The sequence below is a fragment of the Chanos chanos genome, chromosome 6 (genome assembly GCF_902362185.1).
Source record: "Chanos chanos chromosome 6, fChaCha1.1, whole genome shotgun sequence".
NCBI lineage: Eukaryota > Metazoa > Chordata > Actinopteri > Gonorynchiformes > Chanidae > Chanos > Chanos chanos.
Window position 1 is genome coordinate 42,842,984 of NC_044500.1, and position 24,381 is coordinate 42,867,364.

The 24,381-nt window shown below is 42.4% G+C and overlaps 2 protein-coding genes across 2 annotated transcripts; one reads left to right on the forward strand and one right to left on the reverse strand.

Annotated features, from left to right (window-relative positions):
- Nucleotides 1–4,052, forward strand: LOC115815433 (opioid growth factor receptor-like protein 1). Its single transcript, XM_030778388.1, has 9 exons — nucleotides 1–123; nucleotides 1,094–1,120; nucleotides 1,237–1,294; nucleotides 1,378–1,456; nucleotides 1,600–1,666; nucleotides 1,984–2,132; nucleotides 2,260–2,540; nucleotides 3,534–3,723; nucleotides 4,016–4,052. Exons 1-9 carry the CDS (start codon nucleotides 1–3, stop codon nucleotides 4,050–4,052), a joined length of 1,011 nt encoding a protein of 336 aa, XP_030634248.1.
- A 1,037-nt stretch (nucleotides 4,053–5,089) lies between these two features.
- dido1 (death inducer-obliterator 1) lies at nucleotides 5,090–23,587 on the reverse strand. The gene is made up of 16 exons (XM_030777355.1): nucleotides 23,474–23,587; nucleotides 22,063–22,969; nucleotides 20,721–21,072; nucleotides 19,345–19,530; nucleotides 18,478–18,715; nucleotides 14,565–15,126; nucleotides 14,174–14,333; nucleotides 13,869–13,985; nucleotides 13,243–13,404; nucleotides 12,605–12,776; nucleotides 11,684–12,158; nucleotides 11,037–11,190; nucleotides 10,823–10,912; nucleotides 10,525–10,720; nucleotides 6,288–8,972; nucleotides 5,090–6,239 (listed from the first exon to the last, which is right to left on the reverse strand). Exons 1-16 carry the CDS (start codon nucleotides 23,553–23,555, stop codon nucleotides 5,371–5,373), a joined length of 7,407 nt encoding a protein of 2,468 aa, XP_030633215.1. The 5' UTR covers nucleotides 23,556–23,587; the 3' UTR covers nucleotides 5,090–5,370.
- Nucleotides 23,588–24,381: the final 794 nt, after the last annotated feature.

Here is a 24,381-nt window from a genome sequence, read left to right on the forward strand (position 1 = left end):
ATGGCTTTCCAAAAAAACTCAAAAAACGACAGTAATAAGTCGGCAGACTCTTCAGATGAAAGCGATTCTGAGTGTGAATATGACTCCACCTGGGAGAATGAAGAAATTGATCGAACTAAGAGGGTAAGTTGGACACCAAGATTTAAACACTCGTCGGATGTTTTTATTCTACTTCATGCTGTAATTCGTAAGGCAGAGCACCTATAATGTTGTAAATAACCCAGTTGATTCTTTCGTCACTGTGTTCATACACTGAATCTAAGTTTGTACTGGAATGAATTCATTTTTCTTTTGCGAATGCTCTCAGGCCTTGAGTTTCTGTGTCTAAGACGTTGACTGGATTCATTGATAATGGTGGCATACATTGCATGTAATCATTTAATTTTGCAGTCGAGGTGTGGAATAGGCTATGAGTGGTCGGTGCTTGGCAGTCCACATTCTTTAGAAATTCACATGTGCCGAGTTGCGCAGGGGCAAAGTTGTGAATTCAGGCATTCAAAATTATGGCGAAAGCAACTTCTCAAGCACACTAATCATGTCATTGCGTTCATTAGAGAGAGATTTAACTTTCTGTTTTATACCCACCTCATCAGTCACGCAGGCGATGGAGTCGGAGGAACCTTCGCGCTGCAGAGGACATGTGGAATTACAGGCATAACTATCCTGTAAGTATGACTTCCGAAAGGAAATAGAAAATATTGTCAAATTTGTTGATGTGAGTCGGAGAGTCATGTGGTTAATTTCTCCCTTTTTTGTACAAATGAAGCGTTTAATCTTGGTTCGGATTGTTCATTGAAATAGCCTAATGTTTCAAAGTTAGATGACTTTTTTCTTTGAGGGGATGTGACAAACATTATCTAATCAGTCTCAAAACGTATATCTTTGTTCTGCGCTGGGATGTAAAATACACTGAAAGTCACGAACAAATTCTAAAAGAAACTTGACGAATAACGCACTGAAAAAGATTGGGTATTTGTTAGGCATGTTTCTTCTTAATATACTGCGGCATTCCGCACTATCAATTAAATATGCAACACTTTTAAGCCAATGCTGTATAAGTCTCTTGCTTTCCATTGTTTTTGGTTTTTCTCAGGGCAGGAAAATGGATAATGATCTTCAAGTAAGTACTTTTTGTTTGTTTGTTTTACTTTTCACCATATTTTATGACAGTAGTTTGTCATTCTTATTTTGCTAAACAAATGTCTTAAGAAATGTTAATGGTCCACCATCTTTCAGAACACAGATCAGCCTAACCTGCAGTTTTATCGCAACAAGAGACCATCTTCGCCTGATGGTATGGTGATCTAGGCATGTTCTGTCACTTACAAAATTAACAGACAAACAAAATACATATCTGATCCTGTTCTCTGTTTCCAGGTGTTTACATTGATGATTTTCACAACCAGTGGTCGGGTGATTATGACAAACTGGAGTGGGTTCACTCATACATTCAATGGTGAGAACTATATTATATATTTTAAAATGAGCAGTAATAGAGCTGACACTGTTGTCTTACCTCTGTAGTCTACCTCTCTCCTCTGACATGTCTTATCTCTTACCTCTCCAAATTAAAAAAAATGAAACCCTTAATCATTCCAGGCTGTTTCCTATCGAAGAAGATGGGATGAACTATAGCGCCTTTAAACTGACTAAAGCTGAAATCAAGGTTAGTTGGAGTAGAAATAAGAGAAAAAAAACACATCAGCTACAACTCATGTAAGAAATCTTGTATTCCCTCTTTTAAACTATTCAGTCAATAAAACACATTTTATGACATCTCATATATCTGATTATTATTTTTAAGCGCTGTTTTTGTTACTTTTATTTGTAGTTAAACAGCTCTGATATATCTATGGAAGTTTAACTGTTTAAATTCAAGTTAAAGGTGAAGTTTAACTGTGTTTAACTGAGTTCTGGAATAATCATTAAAATTCAAAATGACACCATGAATTTTCAATCAAAAAATTTTGGTTCCTTTTACAGAGCTTCCAAAAAGATGAGGACGCAAAGAGAAGGCTTCTGAAATCCTATCAGATGATGCTGGACTTTTATGGCATAAAGCTGGTTGATGGGAAAACTGGGAAGGTGAAACGTGCAGACAACTGGGAGGACCGATTCGATAACCTTAACAGGTTTACATATCTCCATTTAGTTTTCACTCATTCACTGACAAAACCTTTTTAAATGCACTTGTTCAAAATTACAGAAGCCTGTTTGTGCCATTTCCCTGACTTTGGGCTTTTTCATTTGATTTGGTAGAAACACTCACAACAACCTTCGTATTACACGCATCCTGAAGTGCCTGGGCACCCTGGGGTTTCAGCACTACCAGGCCCCACTGGTACGCTTCTTTCTAACGGAGACTCTTGTTAAGAAGACGCTTCCCAGAGTGAAGAGCAGTGTTCTAGACTACTTTATGTTTGCTGTCCTTGACAAAGATGAGCGCAGGGAACTCGTTAAATACGCATTCATGAACTTTGAGCCTAAGGAAGACTTTGTGTGGTGTCCCAAGTGGATCCAGAAAAGGTTTCTGGAGGAATGTAATGAACATTCAGATGCAGCCAAAGACAGCAGACATGACCACAGCTTGAATGAACATGTGACATTTACAAACGTTGGGTGTGCCATGGATTTCTCTGGAGGTAATACATTCAGTGGATCTCAACATACACCAATGGGAACTGATAAAGCTCCTCCCCAAGGAGTCAGTATTAGCCAGTTTGGAGAAGAAACATCCAATGAACATAATTCTCCATTAAATGAAGTTGTTGGTACAAGCCAAACAACTGAAGGAGATAGTGATAGTTCCCCAGTTCAAAATCAGGAATTAAAGAGTCTAGAGCCAGAGTGTGGAGATTCTAATATGACACACACAGCCAGTGGAAATTCAGAAAAGCAGCCAGTAACAGCTGCTCGTGAAGACCCAAGTAGTAATGGTCAAAATGGATTTCATGTAAATGTCGGAAACAATACAGTGGCAAGCGGGGTAAAGGCTGAAAATCAGACAACAATCAATGATAACGGAGGGAGCTCGGAGACCCTGGAAGCCAACAAAAACGCTTTAGTCACTTATACACCAAGCAGTGTAGCCACTACTGAAAATTTAGAACGCACAACAGTTAGAAATGTTCAGTCTGACATGGATGGCACAGGAAGTAATACAACTGGTGAACCTCATGATCCATCCATACAAACTAATGACAGTTCTCCCCAAGCACCTGGTACTAGTCAGTCTGAAGGGCAAACATCCAGTGAACACAATTCTCTATTAGGAGAAGTCAGGAAAGATCAAAGCAAAATACCTGCAGAAACTAAGGGCCAGGGAGATGACAAAGGTAGTGATGATTCCCCAGTTAAAAATCAGGATTCAAAGAGTCAAGAGCCAGAATGCAGAGATTCCAACATGACACACGAAGCCAGTGAAAATTCAGGAAATCAACCGGTAACAGCTGCTCATGAAGCCACCCATAACTGTAGTGGACCTCAAGATACAACCATGAAAACTGACAGAGAGTCTCCCCAAACAACTGAAGATACCCAAAAAGAGACACGAGCCAAAGACAGTGATGAAGCCATGGACATAGAGTCCAATTCAAACAAAGACACCCCTGGGAACACAGAAGTCAACCAGATGAATGTCCAAGAGGATATCCAAGAGGAGTCTGTCCAATCAAATAAGGCCACGTCAGAAGCAGAAGGTGCCACTGAGGAGGACAACGCTGGGTCAGACACATGCAATCAAAACACCAAGCCACCTTGTCATGATAATAGTGCAGAAAAAAATGAAACTGGTGTGAGCAGCGCATCAAATGCTCCACAAGAGTTAATCCAACTGAATCAAGGCCAGACATTTACAACCACAGCAAATGAGGTGTGTGAAGAAACAACGCAATTTTAAAGCAGTATACAGTCATAGTCACTACTAATGAAATTTCCTTGAGTCTTGAACCTCATAGAAACTTCACAGAAGTATTTTCTCAATTCATGGTGCTGTTCCCCCTTTTTTGTGGGCTAGATATTTTGGAGGAGAAAAAAACCCCCAAAACAAATAGACATCAGTGTGGAGTCAGTCAAATGTATGATTCCATGGCATATGGAAGAAATCATTGCATAACTAAGGATCCCAAATTTGCTTATATATTGATAGATCAATAAATGTAAATTTTCCAGAAGTGATACAGTGAAGAGTCTGTAAATTGCTGTAAGTCATGATACCGTTTGTTTTTGTGTGTGTTTGGGATAAATATTTGTATAAATATTTATATTACAAAATGAAACAGAACTTACGACATTACTGTTCACATTACCTCAGAAAATATCAGCTAGATATATAATTCTGTGATTCTGTGAGTATGGGAAACACAATAAATTTAATATTTCCTGAAAATATTACTGTTATACTGTGTTTCTATAGTACAAAAAAAAACAACAGCCAGATTATATTATGCTGACCGCATACTGGAGTATCCAGTGGTTCTTAAAAGTTCTGTGAATGGGGTTACATAAACTTCAACAAATGTCTCATGTCACTTTATAAGAAGTGTTATATTTTCTTTGTGGAACTTGTGTAGGCTCTGCTCTGAATAATAACAATGCACCAGCATGGACCAACATGTTAAATAACAAAACTGGACCTGGAACACCTGCTTAAAGGTTCTTTTTTTTTTTTTTTTTTGGCCATGGCTCAAGCGTCGCATCAGCTGCTTCAAACTTGTTAGTTGTCTAAGCAAAAAAACACACAAGTAAGGTGTATGAAGTTATAGAGATGGGTTTATATTTGAAAATGAGGTTTGACCAAGAAATTAAAAAAAAAAAAAATTGGAAAGGTTCAGAGGACAACAGCCAATAAGCGACAATATACTACTGATACAACTGTTGAAATAACAAGCATATATCACACAATGACCTCATTCATGTTTCTTATCTCACATGTATCTATTAAAGCTATATGGCTTCTGATTTCCCTACTTAGAAAATGTAGTTAAAAACAAACCTGTATATACACAAAATACGTACATATTTACATGACTTCTTTGTTCTAATATGTGAAAGTATTTCATGTCATTTAAAAGGTATTGCAAAAGGAGTGGGTACAGTATTGTGGTATGACAAAATCACCTCTCAAACAAACTGAAATTATATAAAGACCTGTTACTTTCAATATAATAAAAGCATAAACTATGGAGCAAGAGGAAGGGGAGCTACAAAAATTAGACCATCAGTTTACATGACTTGGGTACTTTCAAATTCAAGCGATTCATAGAAATAACCATTGAGAATCATACATTATAATTTTTCAGTCAGACATGAAGTCAGTTAGCCATGAGTAAATTTGCTCATAAATGTGAAGGAAATGTGAGGAAAAAAACATTAGGACGTGTTCTTCTCAGTGGCAGTCTCTGTTTCGGAGGACTTCTCATTGTCCTTTTGATTCTCGGTCTTACTGTCTTTTTTGTCTTCTCTCCTGTCTTTGCTCCTGCTCCTTTCTCGTCTGTCTCTATCCCTGTCTCGGTCTCTACCTCTGTCTCGATCTTTACCGCGCTCTCGATCACGGCTCCGTGACCGATCTCGCCTCCTGTCCCTGCTGTCGCGGTCTCTGTCACGTTCTCGATCGCGGTCCCGATCTCTATCCCTGTTCTTTCCCCTGTCTCGATCATGGTCTTTCCTGTCCGAGTCCCGCTCTCTTCCTCTTTCTCTGTCTCGTTCTCTGTCTCTCTCCCTGTCCCTGTCTCTGTCTCTCCTCTTTTCTCCATCTCCATGTCTGTCTACCTCTCGGCCCCGGCTGCGATCCCTCTCTCGGTCTCTCTCTCTGCTGCGATCCCAATCACGCTCCCTGCTCCAGCGCTTTCCTTGACCTCTGTCCCATGGTCTGCCTCCATGAGGCCCATCTCGGTCTCTCTCCCTCCTCCTGTCTTCAGACAAATCCCGCTGTCTCTCCTCGGACAGTCTTGAGGTGCCCTGAAGACCATCTCGGTCACGTGGGCCACTGTCAAATCTGCTCGACCTATCTCCGCTGTTCCGTGGCTCAGAGTCATCCCTTGTGGAACTGCTCCTCCTTCTCATTTCCGGAGAATGCCTTCGCCAGTGGTCATCCCGATGGGAATCTGGGCTGTGCCCCCCCATGCGACCTCCTATTGGGATGGGACCCTCCGGAGGAGTTGGGAGAAGAGGTCCAGTATGTCGCACCGGTCTTATATCAGCTGAATGGTCATCATAGTGATACCGTGAAGACTGCCCACCTGAGCTGCTATCAGAGAAATGTCCTGGTGGTGGCCCTCTTGGTCCACCAAACTGCTGTGGTGGTGGCCCCCTGTGGGCTTGAGGCCCCCTTGAGTCTTCATAAGACCCTCTATGTTGGGGTGAACCATGGAACTGGTTAGGAGGTGGAAACCTCTGTCCTGACATTTCTCCAGGACCAGGTGGACCTCTTCGCCCATCGTAGTGATTCGGTGGAGGTCCCCTAAAGGCAGCACCTTGAGTTGACCCCTGGTTGTCTCTGTACATATGTGGGGCATTTTGTCCTTGGTGTTGTTCCATCCCCTGCTGATAGGGCCTTCCACCATCAGTGTCATACTGATCACCTGGCCCTCTTTCTGACAATGGATTTGGAGGTCCATGATCTCCGATAAGATGAGGAGGAGGTGGGCCTCTTGGTCCAGTAAAGTGGGATGGTGGCAGCACCCTGTTATCAAAATGGCCTGGGGGAGGCCCTGGAAATGGTGGAGGTGGCCCTCTGGATCCAAAGATGAATGGAGGTGGTGGTCCATTAAACCTTGGCCCATCAAAGGTAGGAGGTGGAGGACCAGGAGGTGGAGGACCAGGAGGAGGGCCTCTCTGTCCAATGTGCTGGGGAGGTGTTGACCCCATAGAACCATCAAATATTTGAGGTGGAGGGCCTCTCTGGCTCATAGGTGGGAAGGGAGGGGGACCTCTTGGTCCAACCATTGGTGGAGGCGGAGGGCCTCTTGGACCATCAAACTGTTGATTGTTTCCCCACTGATTCTGGTAGGGTTGATATGGCCCTGGGGCCCCATACTGGGACGGATCTGTTTCGGCAATAGGTGGAGGACCTTGCATTGGAGGGGGAATCTGTATTGGGGGTGGACCCTGCATTGGAGGAGGCCCTTGTATAGGTGGAGGAACATGAATGGGTGGTGGTGGGCCCTGCATGGATGGTGGTCCCTGCATAGGGGGTGGACCATGCATAGGTGGTGGTCCTATTGGAGGAGGGAAATTCATTGGTGGTGGAATTTCCTGTGGGTTCCTGTAATCTGTCTCAGAGTTTCCCACTCCAGTGTGAGGCATGTGTGAGGTCTGAGAGTCCAAATAGGAGGAGGTGACCTGTGTGACATCTTGAGACATGCCAGAAGGCCCAGAGGACACTGGTGGGGTGCTGACTGAGGGAATGCTGTAGTATGGGGTTTCAGATGAAGCTGAATCCTTAGATTGCACAACTATTGGAATTTCCTCTGCTTTTAAAATGCTTGCAGAATTAGGCCAAACGTCGTAACTTTTACTTTCAGATTCAATGATGGGATTATCAGTCTCTTTAGACTTCACCTTTGAACCTGCATCCATGTAACTGTCCTCCAGTTCAGGATCTATCTTCTCTCCCAGTAACGGAATAGCAACCTCCGTTGTGTCTGAGTCCAAGAAAGGCGGGAGATCAGTCTTTGCTTCTTCTTCTGTCTGTTTAATTTCTGGCTGTAAGATGGCGGGTTCAGATGGTTTGGAATCTACAGCAACAGTGGGTTGTGACTGTTGAGAGTCTACAGTTGCTGCTGGCTGAGGTGGTGGTGTGTCTGTGCTCGCAGCATTTTGCAATGGTGACATTTCGACAGTAGCAGTAGGCACTTCTTCTTTCTCTACAGAATCGGTTGTTTGTCTGCGACCCGCTGCTGCTTGTCTAGGGTCTCTGCTCTGCCTTGGATCTCTTCTCTGATTGATAACTGGGGCCGCATTACTTTTTGCCACAAGCTCTTCCACCTTTTTACCAAGCTGCAGCAACTGGCTATTTGCAAGAAGCGATTTGGCGGGTTGCGAAATAAAAGTTTCAGGGACAGAGAGTGGCATGGATAATGTTCCAGTAGGCAGTTGACGCATGGATTCCTCCTGTTCCTCTAGCTGACGCTTCTGTTCCTCTATTTGTTTATTGAGGTCCTCCAGCATTTTTTGTTGCTCAGTTAGAGATGAACCTCCAGCAGTGCTTTTAGACTGACCTGACGCATCAACCCTCACCTCGTCAAAAATGGAGTCATCTTCAGGATCATAGGCCACATCATCCAACCCTTTAGCTGTGACTTCTGTTTGCTTGCTAGCCACAGCTTCTTTTGCAGTATCGAAGCGCTTCTCCGTTCCAAAGCCCACAGTTGGATCATATTCCTCCTCAGGGTCATAAGGTCTGTCATCTTCTGCCTCTTCAACTTGCTTGCCCTTAGAAATCTGCCCAAACTGCTGGACTATCGGGTCCAGCATGGGGACAGAAGGCATTGAGACATCACTTGCACCAGGCTCTGAGGGAGAGAGTGAGGCCTCAGAGTCCTGTTTCTTCTTACCAAACAGGGTTTTTAGAATGGTCTGAAGTGGAGAAGCGACTGCAGGTGCTGCTGCAGCAGCTGAGGAAGACGGAGAATCTTTGCCTGTACTTGTGGTGGTGGTGGGCGCCTTGACAGAGGACAGGAGAGATAACACTGATGATGCAGAAAACGAACTTGAGGTCTCTGAGGAGCTAAGGGGAGGTGGAGATCCTGGAGGTGTAGTGCTCATCATTGTCTCCAGGCTAGAACGAATCGCTTTTTCCTGTTTCACTTCAGCTTTGACAGGGTTTGGTTTAGGAAGGCCCGTATCATCTGGATCCCTGGCCTGAATTTTGGAACGTTTCTCTTCACCCTCTAGAGGAGCTCCTGACCGCTTCTTGTCTTTCTGACATATTACTAGCCCAAGAAGGAGGTTAGGACGAGCTGGTTCAAGACCTGTGATTAAAAAATAAATAAGGCCTGTGTCAAAATACAAATAAATAATCCATCATATAAAATATAAGTTCATGTGCAATGGATCTCAGACATGGACCTGAGACATGCTTCTCTTGACAAAGGATGAAATGAGAGCTTGACCAAAACAATGCCTATATGTGAAACATTATGAATTCTGTTCAGCACATTTTCTCATGTTATTTGTGTCGCATTCTTGATCAATTAAAAAACAAATCCTTCAAATACACAGTAACAGTAAGGTCAAGTCTATCCTCAGATTTGTGCCCTACACCAACACATACTCCTTTATTTAATCTATATAGAGGAACAGCAGGTAAATATGTAATGCACTGAACAAAAAAAACATCAAGTCTACATGCTGAATTTTGTTACAGGCTAACAATCACTTGACAACAAATGGTATTCTGCTGGGTGAACAATGGTTGAGATATGCTATGCTATGACAGTTGAAGTTAATCTCCTCTTGTGAGTCTTCAACATGAACTCTCACAACTTCTGATCAAGAACTGTCAACAAGACTCCATATTACATTAATGACATCACACTCTTGGTCCCTCTTTTATGCACACTACATGAGTTGTCTCCATTGAAATGTGACAGAGGGTTTAAAAATGATTCCATCAAATCTATTTCCGAACTATAATCAGGTCTCGTTTGCAGTACAGCAGGTCAACATGCAAACAGTCTGCTAGCAGAGGTTTGTGGTGACTCTAGTCACAGGTTCCTTCTCAGCAGCAGCATGTTCAGATTCATCTCCTCTTTCTCTTGAAGACGGCGTCCTACAAGTAACTTACCATCACTTATCCCTCAGGTTAGGGCAAGACTTAGTGATGCTGGATAGCAGGGGTCAGCAATGCAGACTGTGTTCACTTTCCGTCCACTCTCAACACGTCCAGGTCACCAACACAAGTGCAACCTCTGACAACTGAGTCTTTTCCCATATTCTTAATTTAAATATATCTTTTATTCTGTTTACTTTTATTTATTTTTTTAACTATTCTTGTGGCAGAGTGCGAACTTCATGTATATGCATTATTGTGAATTGGTCGTTTTCATATAGAAAACTGTCGAACGGTTCTCACAGAGAGGGTATGTCCTTCAAACAGAAGGTTGAGACCAAGATATCTAAGACTACACCATCTTTAGAAGCAAAATAAGTTTTATTAAACAGACTTACGATACATTGTTTAAAAATACAGACAGGATGAAAATATCCCATGAGGGGAATGCACACGTTGACAATGATGTTTTCTGATGAAAGGCAAATGGTTTAAGCAACAGTTCAACAGACCACACACTACTTTGTTTGAACAAGCTCTCATTTCATACAATGGAAACACATCAAGAAAAACAAGGTATTATTACAGATATTCAATACTTACCTTGTGTTTCCTCAAGAGACACTGAGTTACACAATTTTCATATAAAATTGTCTTTGACGTGTGAATGCCTTAAGTGTTAGTTTAGCATAACTGCATGTCATACATGAAACTCTGACCTGACAATGCGGTATCTCCTGGCACATGCTTACCTGGCCCATCAAAGGGTAAGAGTTTGGAGGGTAGCGGATCCTTGGAGCTCAGTGGGATAAGGTATAGATCTTTGATGCGGCGGTTGTTGTTGGCCACTACACCAAAGCGTTTGCGGCTGCTGAAATAAGAAAAGAGAGAGACATATGCCACCTCCTCTTCTTCTGTCGCAGGATGGAAACGGATGAGGCAGAGCTCCTGGAGGAGGCAAAGAGGGCACACAGAGACCGGATGAGTTCTGTATAGCACTATCATATTGTGTTTCAGTCAGGGTTTAATAGTCATTCTATTCTTGCATACTTTTGAAAGCGACGTCTTCAGTTTGCCAACATAGTCCCACACCGTGTTTGGAGATATTCTGCCCCCAATATGGATGGTGTCAGGCAAATCCTGAGAAATCAGAGGGTATTTCATTTTTTCAACAACTTACGATTAAAATATCTAAAATTCATAATAGACAGGTTTAGTTGTTAAAACAAAACATTCTTGCAAATGCATCTGAGACAAAACCAACCTCTTTCAGATGCTCAAAAGACCCAGAAACCAAGTAGGCTTTTGTCACAAATTTGGCAACAGTATGCATGTTAATGAATCCTTTCCACATCATCTCTTGTCCGGATAGGAACAAGGCGGTCTCACCCTCTGGTTGAGATGGAGTTTCTGCCACACTGTAATGACATAAAATGTATAAAATCACACCTGTGCCGCCAGTTTACGGTGACCGAAGACTTTCCAAAATATCTCAGAGCAGTTTGATCATCCTGGATGTCCACAGACAAACCTAACCAAAAAACTGACACAAATACTCTACTCTAGAGATAACCGTAGAGGCCTTGCTAACCCAGAACTTTTAGATTATGACTGCAACAAAACTGTCTGGATGGTAGATATTCAGGAGAAGCCACTACTGAGGAATGCTCAGAGTGTTAATATAAGCCTTTTATCAGGAGCAGAGTCAGGAGTACTAATAACAGGCTTGAATCAGGAGCGGAATCAGGATCGCTCATAAAAGGCTTAAATCAGGAGCGGCGAAAGGCCTGACAAAAGCAGCTTGGCTGAGAGTCCTTACCAATTTGTAGGATGATTCTGACTAAAACTACGTAATACAATATAGGAACATTTTCTGGCACAGCTAAACACTGAAGAGTGAAGAGTCAGCACCTGACTGTGTTGGCGCTGTACTGTCGCACATCTGGAGAGGGAGTCGGTTTCTGCAAGACAGACCTGGGGGCAGATGTGGGAGCCGGAGGTGGCATGGGCATGGATCCCTTCACGCCCACCACTGGAGGTTCCATATATACAGGGGCACTGACCTCAGGACCAACTTGAGAAACAGCGACAGCAGAGCGGTGCCCAGCAGTGCGCGGGTCTCTACGTGTGATAGTAACGGATGAAACCGCTGGCGCTACAGCAGGAGCTGGAGTTTGCTGCGCCGGTAATACATTGCTGGTATCTTCCACGGCAGCCACTGGTGCAGGCCCAGCCATCTCAGGGGCAGAGTGAGAGACTGGGGGCCATTCATTTGTGGGAGGCTTTGAAGGCTGTGGCTCAGGCTTGGGTTTTACAGGCTCTGTTTTTTTAGGGATAGTGTACTTGGGTTTTTTTGGCGCCGGCTCATCTTCAGCAGACTTCTGACCTGGAAACGAGCAGCAAAAGACAAGCAGTCAAACTAACGGAGTCTCCTACTGACTTTCAGGATGTGATCGTGTCATAGAAACCAACCGTATTCAAACACGCTAGAGTTCTATGCGCCAATCTTGATTTGATTTCCTGCCCTGAAGATGGTGGTGCTTGATATCAAAATGGTTACAGATAAACCAACTACCATAGATTAGATTTCTTACTTGACATAAAACCAGTTGCCCTCTGTGTTATACAATGCATCAACAAGGAAATTTACTTGCTGTTCAAAACGTTACAGATAATGGCTTACCATAACTTTTTCTGCTTGATACAGAAATTGTTGTCTTTTGTATTTTTCACAGGGCATTCTGATTTAAACTAGTTGCATCTGGTGCAGATCGAGCAGTTTCGTTTTAAATTTCTGCTTTATTTTGTGTTTTTTTGTTTGTTTTTTTTTACCTGTACAGATCTTGCAGTTCAGATCAAAGAGATGTGCCCTGTGCTGTGCAGTGGTATCCTTCAGCATGTTGCTTAAGATGTCTGGCATTGCACTAGTCTTTGCAGCAGTGTTGGATGCAGGAGCAGAGGTGGAGACCTGGGTGGAGGAAGAGGAACGAGACTCCTCCTGGTCCTAAAATGAGACAGGGATACACAGCAACCCCCTTCCATAAGTCACAACACACACCACACCATTTCAAGTAACTTACGTTGCACGTGAAATTTCCACACCTAATACACAGATTCTGTGTTCTCCCACTTTTAGCTAATTACTGCACTTTCAGAATGCTATCAATGGGTTCAGAATGTATTTAGGTAAGTTTGCCTTGTTTTTCACGACAACATTTGGCAGGCCATCACAGGCATTGATTTGGAAATGACAGTAAGTGGCAGATCAGCAGAGAAAGCGCAATAAGTAGTTTTAAATTCTAAGCAGCGTAAAGCAAGTAACATCACGCAGAATATAAGGAGAAATACAAGAGAGCTTAGGCAAAGTGAAAGAGACAAAGGTTGATAAACATAGGACCAGCTGTGAATTACAAAAGAGTGCTTTAGGGGGGGAAAAAGTGAGAAAGAGAAAGAGCCATGCCACCACTTACTGCTGAAGAAACTATGCCAGGAGAATGGGAGGTGGCAGGAATACATACATCTCCATCAGACATAGGAGGAGCCTCCTCCATGTCCATGTCAGTGGCCGCAACCTCCTGTTTGGTGCCTGATTTGGTCTGACCAGCCTGGGCTCTACCACTGGGTTCGTGGACCTTGTGTGTGCGTGTGTGAGATACAGCAAGCAAGACAGATTAGTCATTACATTCATCAGAAACTCAGATGTTTTAATTCGGTGGTGGACAGACTTCCTGAAGCTCAAAAACCCTATGTGATTTTTTTTTTTTCCCGGCTGAAATATAGCAAGTCTGATTAACCTTACAGTGGCTTTCATAAGCACTTGAATATTTGACAAAGTGTGTTAAGTCATCCAGGAGGGTAAATGCCCAGAACAGAAGCCATTCTTGTTTCACCATTTCTAAAATCAATTACACTCACTATTAAAATTTTTCTTAAAAAGCCTGTAAAGTGACACCTTTGAAAGACTTTTTACACCAACATTTGCTACAAGTATAGCACTGATATTTTCACTGTCATAATGGACATGGCACTGACATTTCAACTCTCACTACCTTCACAATACAGGTCCTTACATAGTTTCCAGTTTGAGAGTTATTACCTCAGTGTTCTCAGTCTTCCTCCATTCAGAGATTTCTTTAGAGAGCAATTCCTCTGGACTGAGTCTCACCAGCCTGAACGGGCTGACCTCACCACCAATTACACGATAGAACAAGCCCTGAAAGATACAAAAAACATAGAGTGTCACAGTATATATAATATACAATACACACATACCATGGGAATATATGCTAACCCTGTGGCACAAAAAGGAAACTTTAAAATGATACGCTTTCATAGAACAACAGCATAAAAAAAAGCCTGTTAAATGATACAATATAAAGAAACAAGAAAAAGAGGACTTACTTTATTTTTAGGATCTTTCAAGTTAAACATGAGGGTCCTGTACTTGTTTTTGTATTTGCTGTCTGTGTTGAGACACAAGTTGAACATCTCCTTCTCAATGCTGACAGCGAGTTTCCCCACTTCACTCTCTGACATCGAGAGGTCATCACTGTCACTCACCCTAGGATATAAATTTTGACAATTTCCAGTGAAAAAACGTTGAATGCATGAAACCTGATCTTTGACCGCTGATACTCTGCCATTCCATATTCATATAAACCATATTCTCGTATTTTCAAAATGTCTTTAAATGTCTGTCAACCAACTAAAACTTGAAAGCAACAGTCGGTAGATTAGAAAAATCAACAATGTGCTAAAAGAGCAGAGGGAACATTCCGCCGGAAGCTCTCACCTTTTGTAAAGGATGTCGGTGAGGGAGCGACGGATGTTCTGTCTCATCTGGTTGTTGGGCGGAGGCTGAGAAGGTGCGGCAGACGCAGCGGGCTGAGCCGGTTTAGCGACGGGCGTCTGGCTGGATGGTGCCGAAGACGCCTGGGATGGAAGTGTTTTGGAAGTAGGAGAAGGGCTTGGACCTGAGGCATCTTTCTGCCCAGTCTGGGGCTGCTTCTTGGGAATGGTGAATGTGCTCTTGGCCACGCGTAAGGCTCCGGTAACGTGGTGTCGCGAGCCAGGAGGGCCAGTCACAGACACCGCAGGGGCTGAGGAAGGACTGGGTCCTGTCTTCTTGGACTTGAGGGTTTTGCTCTGGGACAGAATTTGTTTCTTGTAATCTTTGGCACTGCTCGCAGGATTAGCACTTGTTTTGCCCTTGATGGTGGCTTTTGCTCCCTTTGACCCGGGGGACTTCTTCCCTCCCTTGGGGGACGCAGCACTGGCGGATGGCTTTTTCTCTACAGGTGTTGCCTCTTTCTCAGACTGCAGTTCGTCAGTTTCTTTCTCCTCCTTCTGGGTGGCTGTTCAAAGACACACACACAAAAAAACCCACACAATTAGGGAGGAAAAAAAAAAAGGTACACACTACATGTGAACTTAGTGAAGAGAAAAGGCATTGGGTAATTATCAACACCACAATTGTTAGGGTCAATTGAACACAGTACTGTGCATCACCTAACGGCAAACAATTGGAGAACAATTCAAGCTGGCTACAATTCAATGATACAGCAAAATGAACTGAAACGTGTTTTGGAGCCATTCAGTAAGAGAACAAATCTTTTTCTCTTATGTATCCTTTACCCTAAAAGTGCATAGAAACTAAAATGCAAGACGATGTCAGAGGAGATGCATATAATCTTATTTTTAATCATCAACACTTTCATGCCTTGCCTTGATATAAACATACCAATGTAAAACTAAACCAACTCATCCATACAAATCTATCAGACATTGGAAAAAAAAAAAAGAGACAGACACCTTCAGGTACAACAAAGTGGGGGGAAAAAAACAGAGCACAAAATTAATTCAAATAATCTTTATTTTTCAAGATCATTTGATTTGAAATACGGCAAATGAATTAGTCATGATGTCAGAATAGTGCCAATTCTCAACTTCTAAAAAACTGTACCCATTTGTAATAAAATGTCTGCAATCCATACACATCCTAGTGACTCTCGGTTTTGCCTCATTCATTGTGCACAACCAGCAAAACTCAAACCACTTCTCTGTAAAAACTAGAACATCAAGTTTCAAACTAGTCCTCACATTACAAATTTATATATATATGCAGTGTGTATACATATGTGTGTGCATGTATATATTTGTGTGTATACACATTTCTAACATGTATTTAAATTACATGATACCACACTGAACGCATTATGACACTGCATGAGAAAACAGTGTAAGTAATGGTTATGAAATCAACAAATTACTTATTTAAATACTGCATCAGGTGAGCCACCTTTTTTAAATTAAATGGCAAAAAATACAGGGCTCCTGGATACTGCTTTAACAACACCTCTGAAAGATCTTACCTGCTATCATCAAGGTATGAACCCTAAAAAGTATTAAAATTGTAGGAAATTATATTGTTCCAGAACTGCAGCCAAATCACTTAAAGACCCAATTCAGTAATGCTGCTCTGAGAGTGAAGGAGATCATCCACCATTTCAATGACTGAAAACCAGGTACAGGTGAGAAGTTTGCTAAACACAAGAATGGTCATGGACTTCTACAAATGCCATTACGTTCCTCTGCATATGTGCGTAATAGTGTAGTTTCATAAACACTAATACAAATATATTTTAAAATGCATGCAAAGTCTTACATTGCCAGAGGGCAGAAGCAACACATTTTTACATGCTATGTGATATGAAGCATAGTCTGACTTGATGTGAACTTAAAACTTGATTTCATTGGGAAAATATTCCCTACTCAGACATGTACTTGAAGAATTAGATCAACTGAAGAATTTAAAAAACACAGAATCTTTCTAGTCATCATGAAAATATTTCCACAAGGACCAAACACACATTCTGCCAGTAAGTCATGTGTACTGTGTTAACTGACCTAAACCACATTCAGCAGAGCCACTTATCGCCATCTCACCTGCTGCTTACTCAACTGACATTCCTGTCCCCTTAAAAATGGCTATCCACTGCTTTAAAAGGTTAAATGTCATTTAACATGGTGCTGCCAAAAAAACCTCTGTCCTTCACTTCAGTAAACATACACGGTCAAATGCAGACCTGCTGAATTAGAATGCCTTTTTAAACTTAACCGTGGTCAAAAAAAAAACCTCTCCCTACTCATCCAGGTTCATTGTCTCATGATTTAATTACAGACATGTCAGTACTTAAGACAGAACATCATACTGTGTATATGTTTCCCTGTCATGATAAAAGATGGCTTCCCTGACTGCTTTAGTATTAAACCCTCCAATCATTTTTAATGAGTCAACTCATTTCATACTTTCAATGCAGTCTAAATTAAGAACCATGAGAGGTTCCTCATGAGGAAAGGTATATAGATATTTGCACCTGTCTACAAAACACGTATAAAATTGCTATCTCTGTGTGCTGAAGGTTTTGAGGAAGGTGTGTAATTCTTCTGGAGCTGATCTGGACGCATGGTTTCCAAGGCCTTCAGATCTTTGCTTTTGGTCTTCCGTATGTCTTCTCACCCTGGTTAGCTGCTTTTGGACGTTCACTGCATTTGATTTCTTTTCTCAGCTGGTCCGGGTATCGTAAAGCTTCACATTTGATGTCCTCTCCCCTCCCCCCCCCCCTCCCCCAATAAGTGTTGATCTACGTCAATCGACTGATGACTGGAAGGGCTAAAGCCCCATGCAGGTCACAACATCCAAAAGTGATCCACAACAGACTTCTCTCAAATTGAAGGACAGGGCATCAGTGTATGATCTACAGTTTCACTTTATTTTATAGAAAGTTTTCTCCAAAAAGGGTTTTTATAAAAAAAAAAGATGGCATGCTGTAAACTGAATCAAATTCTGTAATATCATGGGTCAGTTAGTTGTGATGTTAATTAGTTTTTATGTTCCACCGCCTAAAGCGCTGTGTGATCAGAAATGCTGCCCTAGTCTTTGTGAGAAGGTGGACAGGATTAAAAAGTCATTCAGACCTACCTGTTTATGTGACACTGGGGAAGAACATCTTCAAAAGAACAGCAGTATAGAAAACAGCAGGATATAGAAGTATGCAGACAGTAGAGTCCACACATTCAAAAAGCACACACACACGTGCATCCGCGCGTGCGCGCGCACACACACACACACGCACACACACTCCTTCACAAGAACACATAACGACCCACACATTCAGTTTATGGACCCTCTGACAGTCAGAAACTTCGACATGTACAGATCATGGCAAGGCACTTGAGTTAATTAGTCTACAATCCTCAATATCTTTGCATAACTATGTGCTATTTTATAGCACTGTGTAATTTTATAGCCTCGACTGCTAACTGTATACTTACCTTTATGTTAATATGTTTATATACTTACCTGTTCAGGGCATCTGAATGCCCTAAGCCACTGAGATATTGTGCCGAGTGTTTTACCAGAGCAATAAAAAAAAAACCCCATCAAAAACAGCAGCAGCAGAGGGTCATTAGTCTAGACTTGTAACTTTCTGCCATAACCACTATTTTGCCTCACTTAAGTATAGCTGTGAGGAGCTTCAGACCAATTTACAGGTGAATAGACAGTAAAAGGCTTCTCGGGACCCTTAACGGACTTACGATCACGTAGGCAGAACAAAATTCATGTCGCTCATTAGTGAAGATCTACACCTCTGATACAAAACGTTAAATTATTAAGTGTGGAAGACCTTCAAAGAGATACATACACGATTTGTTTAACACAGATGGTGCAATGGGTGTAGTCTTTTCTGGCGTTACTGCATTGTAATTATGGTCGCTGGACCAGGACGACATGGCTGGAGGTGGAGGGTGTTCCTCGGCATGCTTGTCTTCATCATCATCGCCTTCGTCGGCAGCGGCATCCTTGTTGTTGTCTTCTTCGTCACTCTCTGACTCTTCCTCCTCTTCAGCTTTGTTGGACGACCCCGACGACCTGCTCGTCCTCTTCTCCGGACCGGAACTCTTCTAAAGAAGCGGGATGAACATGGATTACAGTCCAGTCAAATTTATCTATGCTTTGTGCAAAAATGTGTCTTGCTCTAGCGCTTGGTGTGGTGTGAACTACTTTTTATTTGGGTAAAGTTATTTTACTACATAGGACAGACATTTATCTTTAGGTAGAATATACGTTCAGCAAAGAAAAAAAAAAAATCTTTACATCTTTACAGCTACTCTGGCCATCGTCTCCGGTCATAAAGGGAATATTTGCTGACAATCCAAGCAAATGTGTGTTATTCACATAGAGCAACATTACTTTTTAGTGGATGTTCATTCAGTTAGTCAGTTTTATGTCAAGTTCAAAGACACCTGCCACCTCAGCTACAGTTTACTTGAAGACTAGGGATAAGGCATTAAAGTTAATGCTAGTTATAGCATTAAAGTTAATACTAGTGCTTTCTTCCACTTCAAAGGGTTTTGTCATATACTGAGCACCTTCCCAAGTTAAAAAAAAAGAACTTCTCTTTAATTTACTTATTCAATTTGTTCAAGTTCATTTTCTCTCTGCACACCAATTGGTGACGAAGCAAAAAACCTAAACGGTATGTTAATACCTTGGGGTTTGACTTGACGACTTTTTTCTGAGCTTTGCTCTTCTCCTTTGGCTTGGGCTCCTTCACGTCCGTGATGGACTTCATGGCCGCCGCCGCGTGCCTGAGGATGCAGTCGTTACCGCAGTAGACCGAGTCCGGCAGGGCTTCTCTCTCGCAGCCTGGGCCGATGCATTTGGGCAGAGCTGACGCTGCCGTCGCCGCTGCCTGCTGAAACTCACGAATGTCAGACCTCTGTTTTCCATGGAACACCCCCCCGCCCACCCCCCACACACATTTCACACACTAAAATAAATCTTGACACTAGCCGCGTAACCAAGTGTGACCAGCGTCACACTGCTTCTCATAATTACAGGTTTTGTTCATCTGTAAAAGGGCAAAACTGCAGGGACACTAAACACCAAGGACTCGGTGATTTTCAGATCATTTCAATGGTTTCTTTTGGTTTATGGCTTCAACAGTCTGGTCCTTAACAGGATCTCGGCTATGCTCCGAGGCATTTTTGAACATCATTTAAACACAAAAATACACACAACTGCTGAGATTAAAATCATTTTTGTTAACTGTTGCTGTTCTACGACAAAAACTAAGCTGATGACGAATGTAAATGTCTAGGATAAACATGAAAAACAATTTAGGATTATATTGACTGATGCACAGCAAACAGAAACCTAAAAATCTTCCATTTGAACCATTTAAGAGTCTTTTTTTCCTTTTCCAGGTTTGAGCAGTAACTGAGAAAAGTGTTGATACTCTACCTGTTTGTACTACAGTTCATAAAATACGACCAATAGTAAAATGCCAATCCGTAAAGAAGGAACTGGCTATGTTATACACAAGCATTAACTTTACAGAGGTTCATCAATTTTTTAAGAGTTGAATGTCAGTCGGTTTCATGTTCAAAATATAATTCCTCTGAAATATAATTCCTGAAGTGTAACAGCATAAAGCATTTTTTGGCTACTGTCAGGCTACGAGTATGATCATTGTCATGTTTAATTCAAACATCATACAAGTGTTTTTATGCAAACCCGATATTGCAAAACACACAGAAAAAAATATCACTTTTCACAGCCCTTAAAATGTTCTTATTTATACAAGCACTTCCCTGTAACATTATTTATCATCTAATTATTGAAAAACAGTGAACCTTCCAATACACACGGAAACCACTTGTTCACAAAGTCAAACACAATTATTATGACTTGCAAGTACTGCTGCAGCGCTATACGCATATAATCACTCAGTTCAAACAAACACCTTTACACGTTGCTTAAGTTTCTATCTACCGATGAAGCTGCCCTAGACCTCATGTGAGCGTGCCATTACCTACACGTGAAAACAGCAGTATAACAATAATATTTAATACTTAAACTTATGCGGGACAACCAGTGACATACCGGCTGAAATATCTTTATTTTCTTTTTCCCGCTGGGATTGGTAGCTTTCTCTATTCTTCCTTTGATCCCCAGGTCGTCGCTGGTTTTCTCCTCGGCGGCGGCGGAAGGACTGGTTTGACCGCCCGCCGCGGCGGCGCTCGTCTCCACTTTGCGGCTGACCAGAGAGGGCCGTTTACCGTTCTCCGAGGCCGGCGTGGAGGCGCCGGGTCGAGCCGCTTGGCCCTTCTGGGCAGTACAGTTTGGACAAACGTAGTCCTCCCCGTTCCTCTCCATCAGCCGGCCCCGTGCTTCGGTGATGCCCACGCAGTCCCCGTGAAACCACTCTTCACAGCGGTCGCAGCAGATCATGAACCTACACACACGGCATGCTCAGCACAGATAACACACACCAGACATGCAGACAGCAGAAGGCTCCGAGAAGTTCACACAGGCCCGGAACTGTCTACACTGACTCTACAAGGACCAGGGCGGCAGTTTCTAGAAGCCCTTGATTATCAAGCAGCAAAGACATTCTCTAAAGCAAGATATTGTCTCTCTAATAGATAAATATATCTCTAATAGATAATATTGAGCTATCATTACTACTACTTTTATGGCTAGCAGTTTGATCACATTTTCTTTCAATGACAGTAACTGATTAAAAAACCAAGGGTTTACAGTTTTTGTTTGTTTGTTTTACTGCCATACCATTGTAAGAAACTTTAAAAGAACCCTACTGAAGTGATTTCACATAAGTAACAACTCGAGTCCCCAGCTAGAAAACACTCAAATGTTGGCATTGTTCACACCATGGTACATATTATACAGAACCTAAAATTAGCGTGATCAAACTGAGCTAATGAAGCTGGGGGAACACCTAAAAACCATTTAAATGTTGTATTATGGGAGGAGTCACTTTTTTGTAATTAGAAAACCCATCCTTTATCCAGAAAGCTTGCCAAGCGATTCCTCACATTGATCTGCACAGTTTCCTCATTGCATTTATATATCAAAATGCTATGCACATAGAGAAGGTTCTTCCATGCATAAAATCACAGAAAAAAGAAAAGAGATTTTTTTTTTTCATTTAGAAATTAGAACAATTATTACAGTTTTGTTTTTCTCCTGCTCTAAAAAATACTTGTTCGTGTTAGACATTCCATGGAATTCGCCGAGATGACATTCATCTTAAAGTTGACACGGGTTATTAATCTTGAGGAGTGTCTCACTGCTTACACTTAAAAGATATATAGGCCTACAAGAACTCAAGCAAATATGACAACACTGAATGAAAGCATTCATGCCTGTAATTCTTAGCGGCATCTAACTTCTCAGTATCTATTCTTTAGGTGAAGACACGTACCTTTTGTTGTGTTTCTGTCTGCAGATACAGTAGAGTGCATTAGGATCATATTCGTCATCAGACTCGCTGGACGATTCATCATCATCATCATCATCATCGTCGTCGTCGTCCTCGTCCTCTTCGTCTTCCTCCTCTTTACGCGACTTCGCCCCCGCTTTGGGTTTGGAATCTCGTTTGCCGACAGATTTGGCAGGGCTCCTGCCGGCGCGTCTCCCGCCGGACTCCGCCGACGGCTTTTCCTTGCTCTCGTTTTCCTCTTTCTCTTGTTCCTCTTTCTTTTCAGGGTCCTCCTCTTCCTTTGGCTCAGTCGATTCTTCATCCTTAGCCTCTTCTGCGCTGCATTTCATCTCTAGCTGGTCCTCTGACTCCTTTTTGGTCTCTCCACCACCTTCCGTCTCGTTATCAGAGCTGCCCTCGTCGCTGACCGAACCCGCGGGAGCGCCCTTGGGCTTGGCTACTCCCCTCTTTCTGTTCCGGCCTCTCCTCTTCCTCTCTGGAGAGGTTATTTTGTTCTCTGCTGCCTTGGCCTCGGCGTTGCCATCAAAGCTGGCTTCCGACGCCGTCTCCGCGTCCGTGGGCGTCTGAGAAGGCGGGTCGCCTCCTTCCAGCTGGGCGGGAGCGCTTCTTCTCCCAGACCCTCGTCCGCGTTTGGCGGTGAGGAGAAACTCTTCCAGTTTGTCCGTGCGCTTGGCCTGCCTGCCGCTGCGGCGGACAGGCGCCCCCCTGCCCTCCGGGCTCTCGACAGAAGCTTCCCCCGGCATCTCCCTCTTGGCAATGGTGGTTCTGCGGAAACCCCAAGTCTTCTTAAATTCGCCAGAGGCCTTTGACGTTTTCTCAGACTCCTCTAGCTTTTCCTTGGACACCTCATCGCTCTGTTCCTTGTTGTTTTTTTCTTCCTCTGTTTCAGCTGTTGGTTGTATTACACACATTAAAAAAAAAAAAAAAAAAGAAAGTTCCAAGGCTACAGGAATGATAAAATTGCAAAGCTGAATCATATGACTTACACTTCCACAGCCTAGCAGAAGTATGATTTAACACCAATAGCCTGATATGTCAAAAAGTTGACACATGCATTGCATTGGAACAATAGCTGATGTAAAACTTGTTGGGTAAAGTCATGCACAGGTTTCTAACTGGGCCTTACCGCTGAAGCCAAATGGTAAATGTTGACACCAGTAGCTTAAGCGATTTAAAACGAGCCATTCAATTTACTCCTCCCCCCCCCCCCCCCCCTCCCCCCCTCCCCCCCCCAAAAAAACCAAACAAATAAACAAAAAAAGCATCAATCATTTGCTGCTTCCACCAAGAGCCAATCCAGATTTCAGTACCCAATATAAGGATGGAACCAGCCAAGGCTCAGTTAATCACATAGCCCTCTCATGGATAAATGAGAAAAGCTGACCCAAGGTACCTTTCAAGCTGTTATCCATAGGATCCTGGCTCAACTCAGGCCCTGGAGCTTGAGCGAGCTCAGGGCTCTTATTCTCCTCCATAGATGATGGAGTCACTCACTACTTTCAAACAGAATATCTATAATTAAGAGAGAAGCACATCATCAACGGCGACTGTTTTTTTTTCTTTCCCCCTCGCGCGTCTGTCTCGTCCCTAGTTTGAACTTTCGGCGTCGAGATTGCTCATTGCAGTCAAGATGCTGTGACTAACTTGGAGAAGAATTTTTTTTCTCTCTAGTACTAAACGTTGGATAAAATGATTTCAGTTTTCAAGCAAGTCGATGCACAACATGTTTACCAGATAAATTTCTAGTAGTGTTATGAGTCTGGCAAAAAAAAAAAAACTAAATAAAATAATTGGCTATTTCACTGTACTGGAATTATATGTTCATGCTTAAAGAATGACCAGCAAGTACATGAAAATGCTGATTTAATTGGTTAAAATCTCTGTTTTAGAACTGAATGTTTTCATCTGTTTTTTGACACGTTACAAGTTGTTGAAAGTGACATGTGACAACTGGATATAAAATGTAGAACCATTCTTTTCCGCTGGCAATATCTGTCACATGCTGTCACTTTGCATTTAGCGTGGTTTTCCTACAACTGCACAGAAATATTCTTAATGACACGTAGATATGAGCGCTGTTGGCTCTGCCATATCAATATGTGACCAGAGATTGCCTCTGAAGTCACTTGTTCCCCGTTAACGACAAATTCTTTTCTATCAGGTTCTCTTATGAGAATGTTCAGGGCTTTTTTTATTTTCTTTTTTTTTACACCTCTGACACAGTCACTTCAGTGTCACCTATGGAGGAAGGGGCTACATGAATGCCCCCCGTGCCACCGTTCTCCAGAGATATTTACCATT

What these genes read in the sequence shown, in the direction of transcription:
- dido1 (XM_030777355.1), bottom strand. Translation starts at nt 23,555, where the DNA reads ATGGAGGAGAATAAGAGCCCTGAGCTCGCTCAAGCTCCAGGGCCTGAG. An exon ending in TATGGATAACAGCTTGAAAG is followed by an intron (nt 22,970 to 23,473) that starts GTACCTTGGGTC and finishes TACAACCAACAG; the next exon opens with CTGAAACAGAGGAAGAAAAA. An exon ending in GCCACCACCACAGCAGTTTG is followed by an intron (nt 6,240 to 6,287) that starts GTGGACCAAGAG and finishes ATAGCAGCTCAG; the next exon opens with GTGGGCAGTCTTCACGGTAT.
- LOC115815433 (XM_030778388.1), top strand. Translation starts at nt 1, where the DNA reads ATGGCTTTCCAAAAAAACTCAAAAAACGACAGTAATAAGTCGGCAGAC. An exon ending in AAATTGATCGAACTAAGAGG is followed by an intron (nt 124 to 1,093) that starts GTAAGTTGGACA and finishes GGTTTTTCTCAG; the next exon opens with GGCAGGAAAATGGATAATGA. An exon ending in AAATGGATAATGATCTTCAA is followed by an intron (nt 1,121 to 1,236) that starts GTAAGTACTTTT and finishes ACCATCTTTCAG; the next exon opens with AACACAGATCAGCCTAACCT.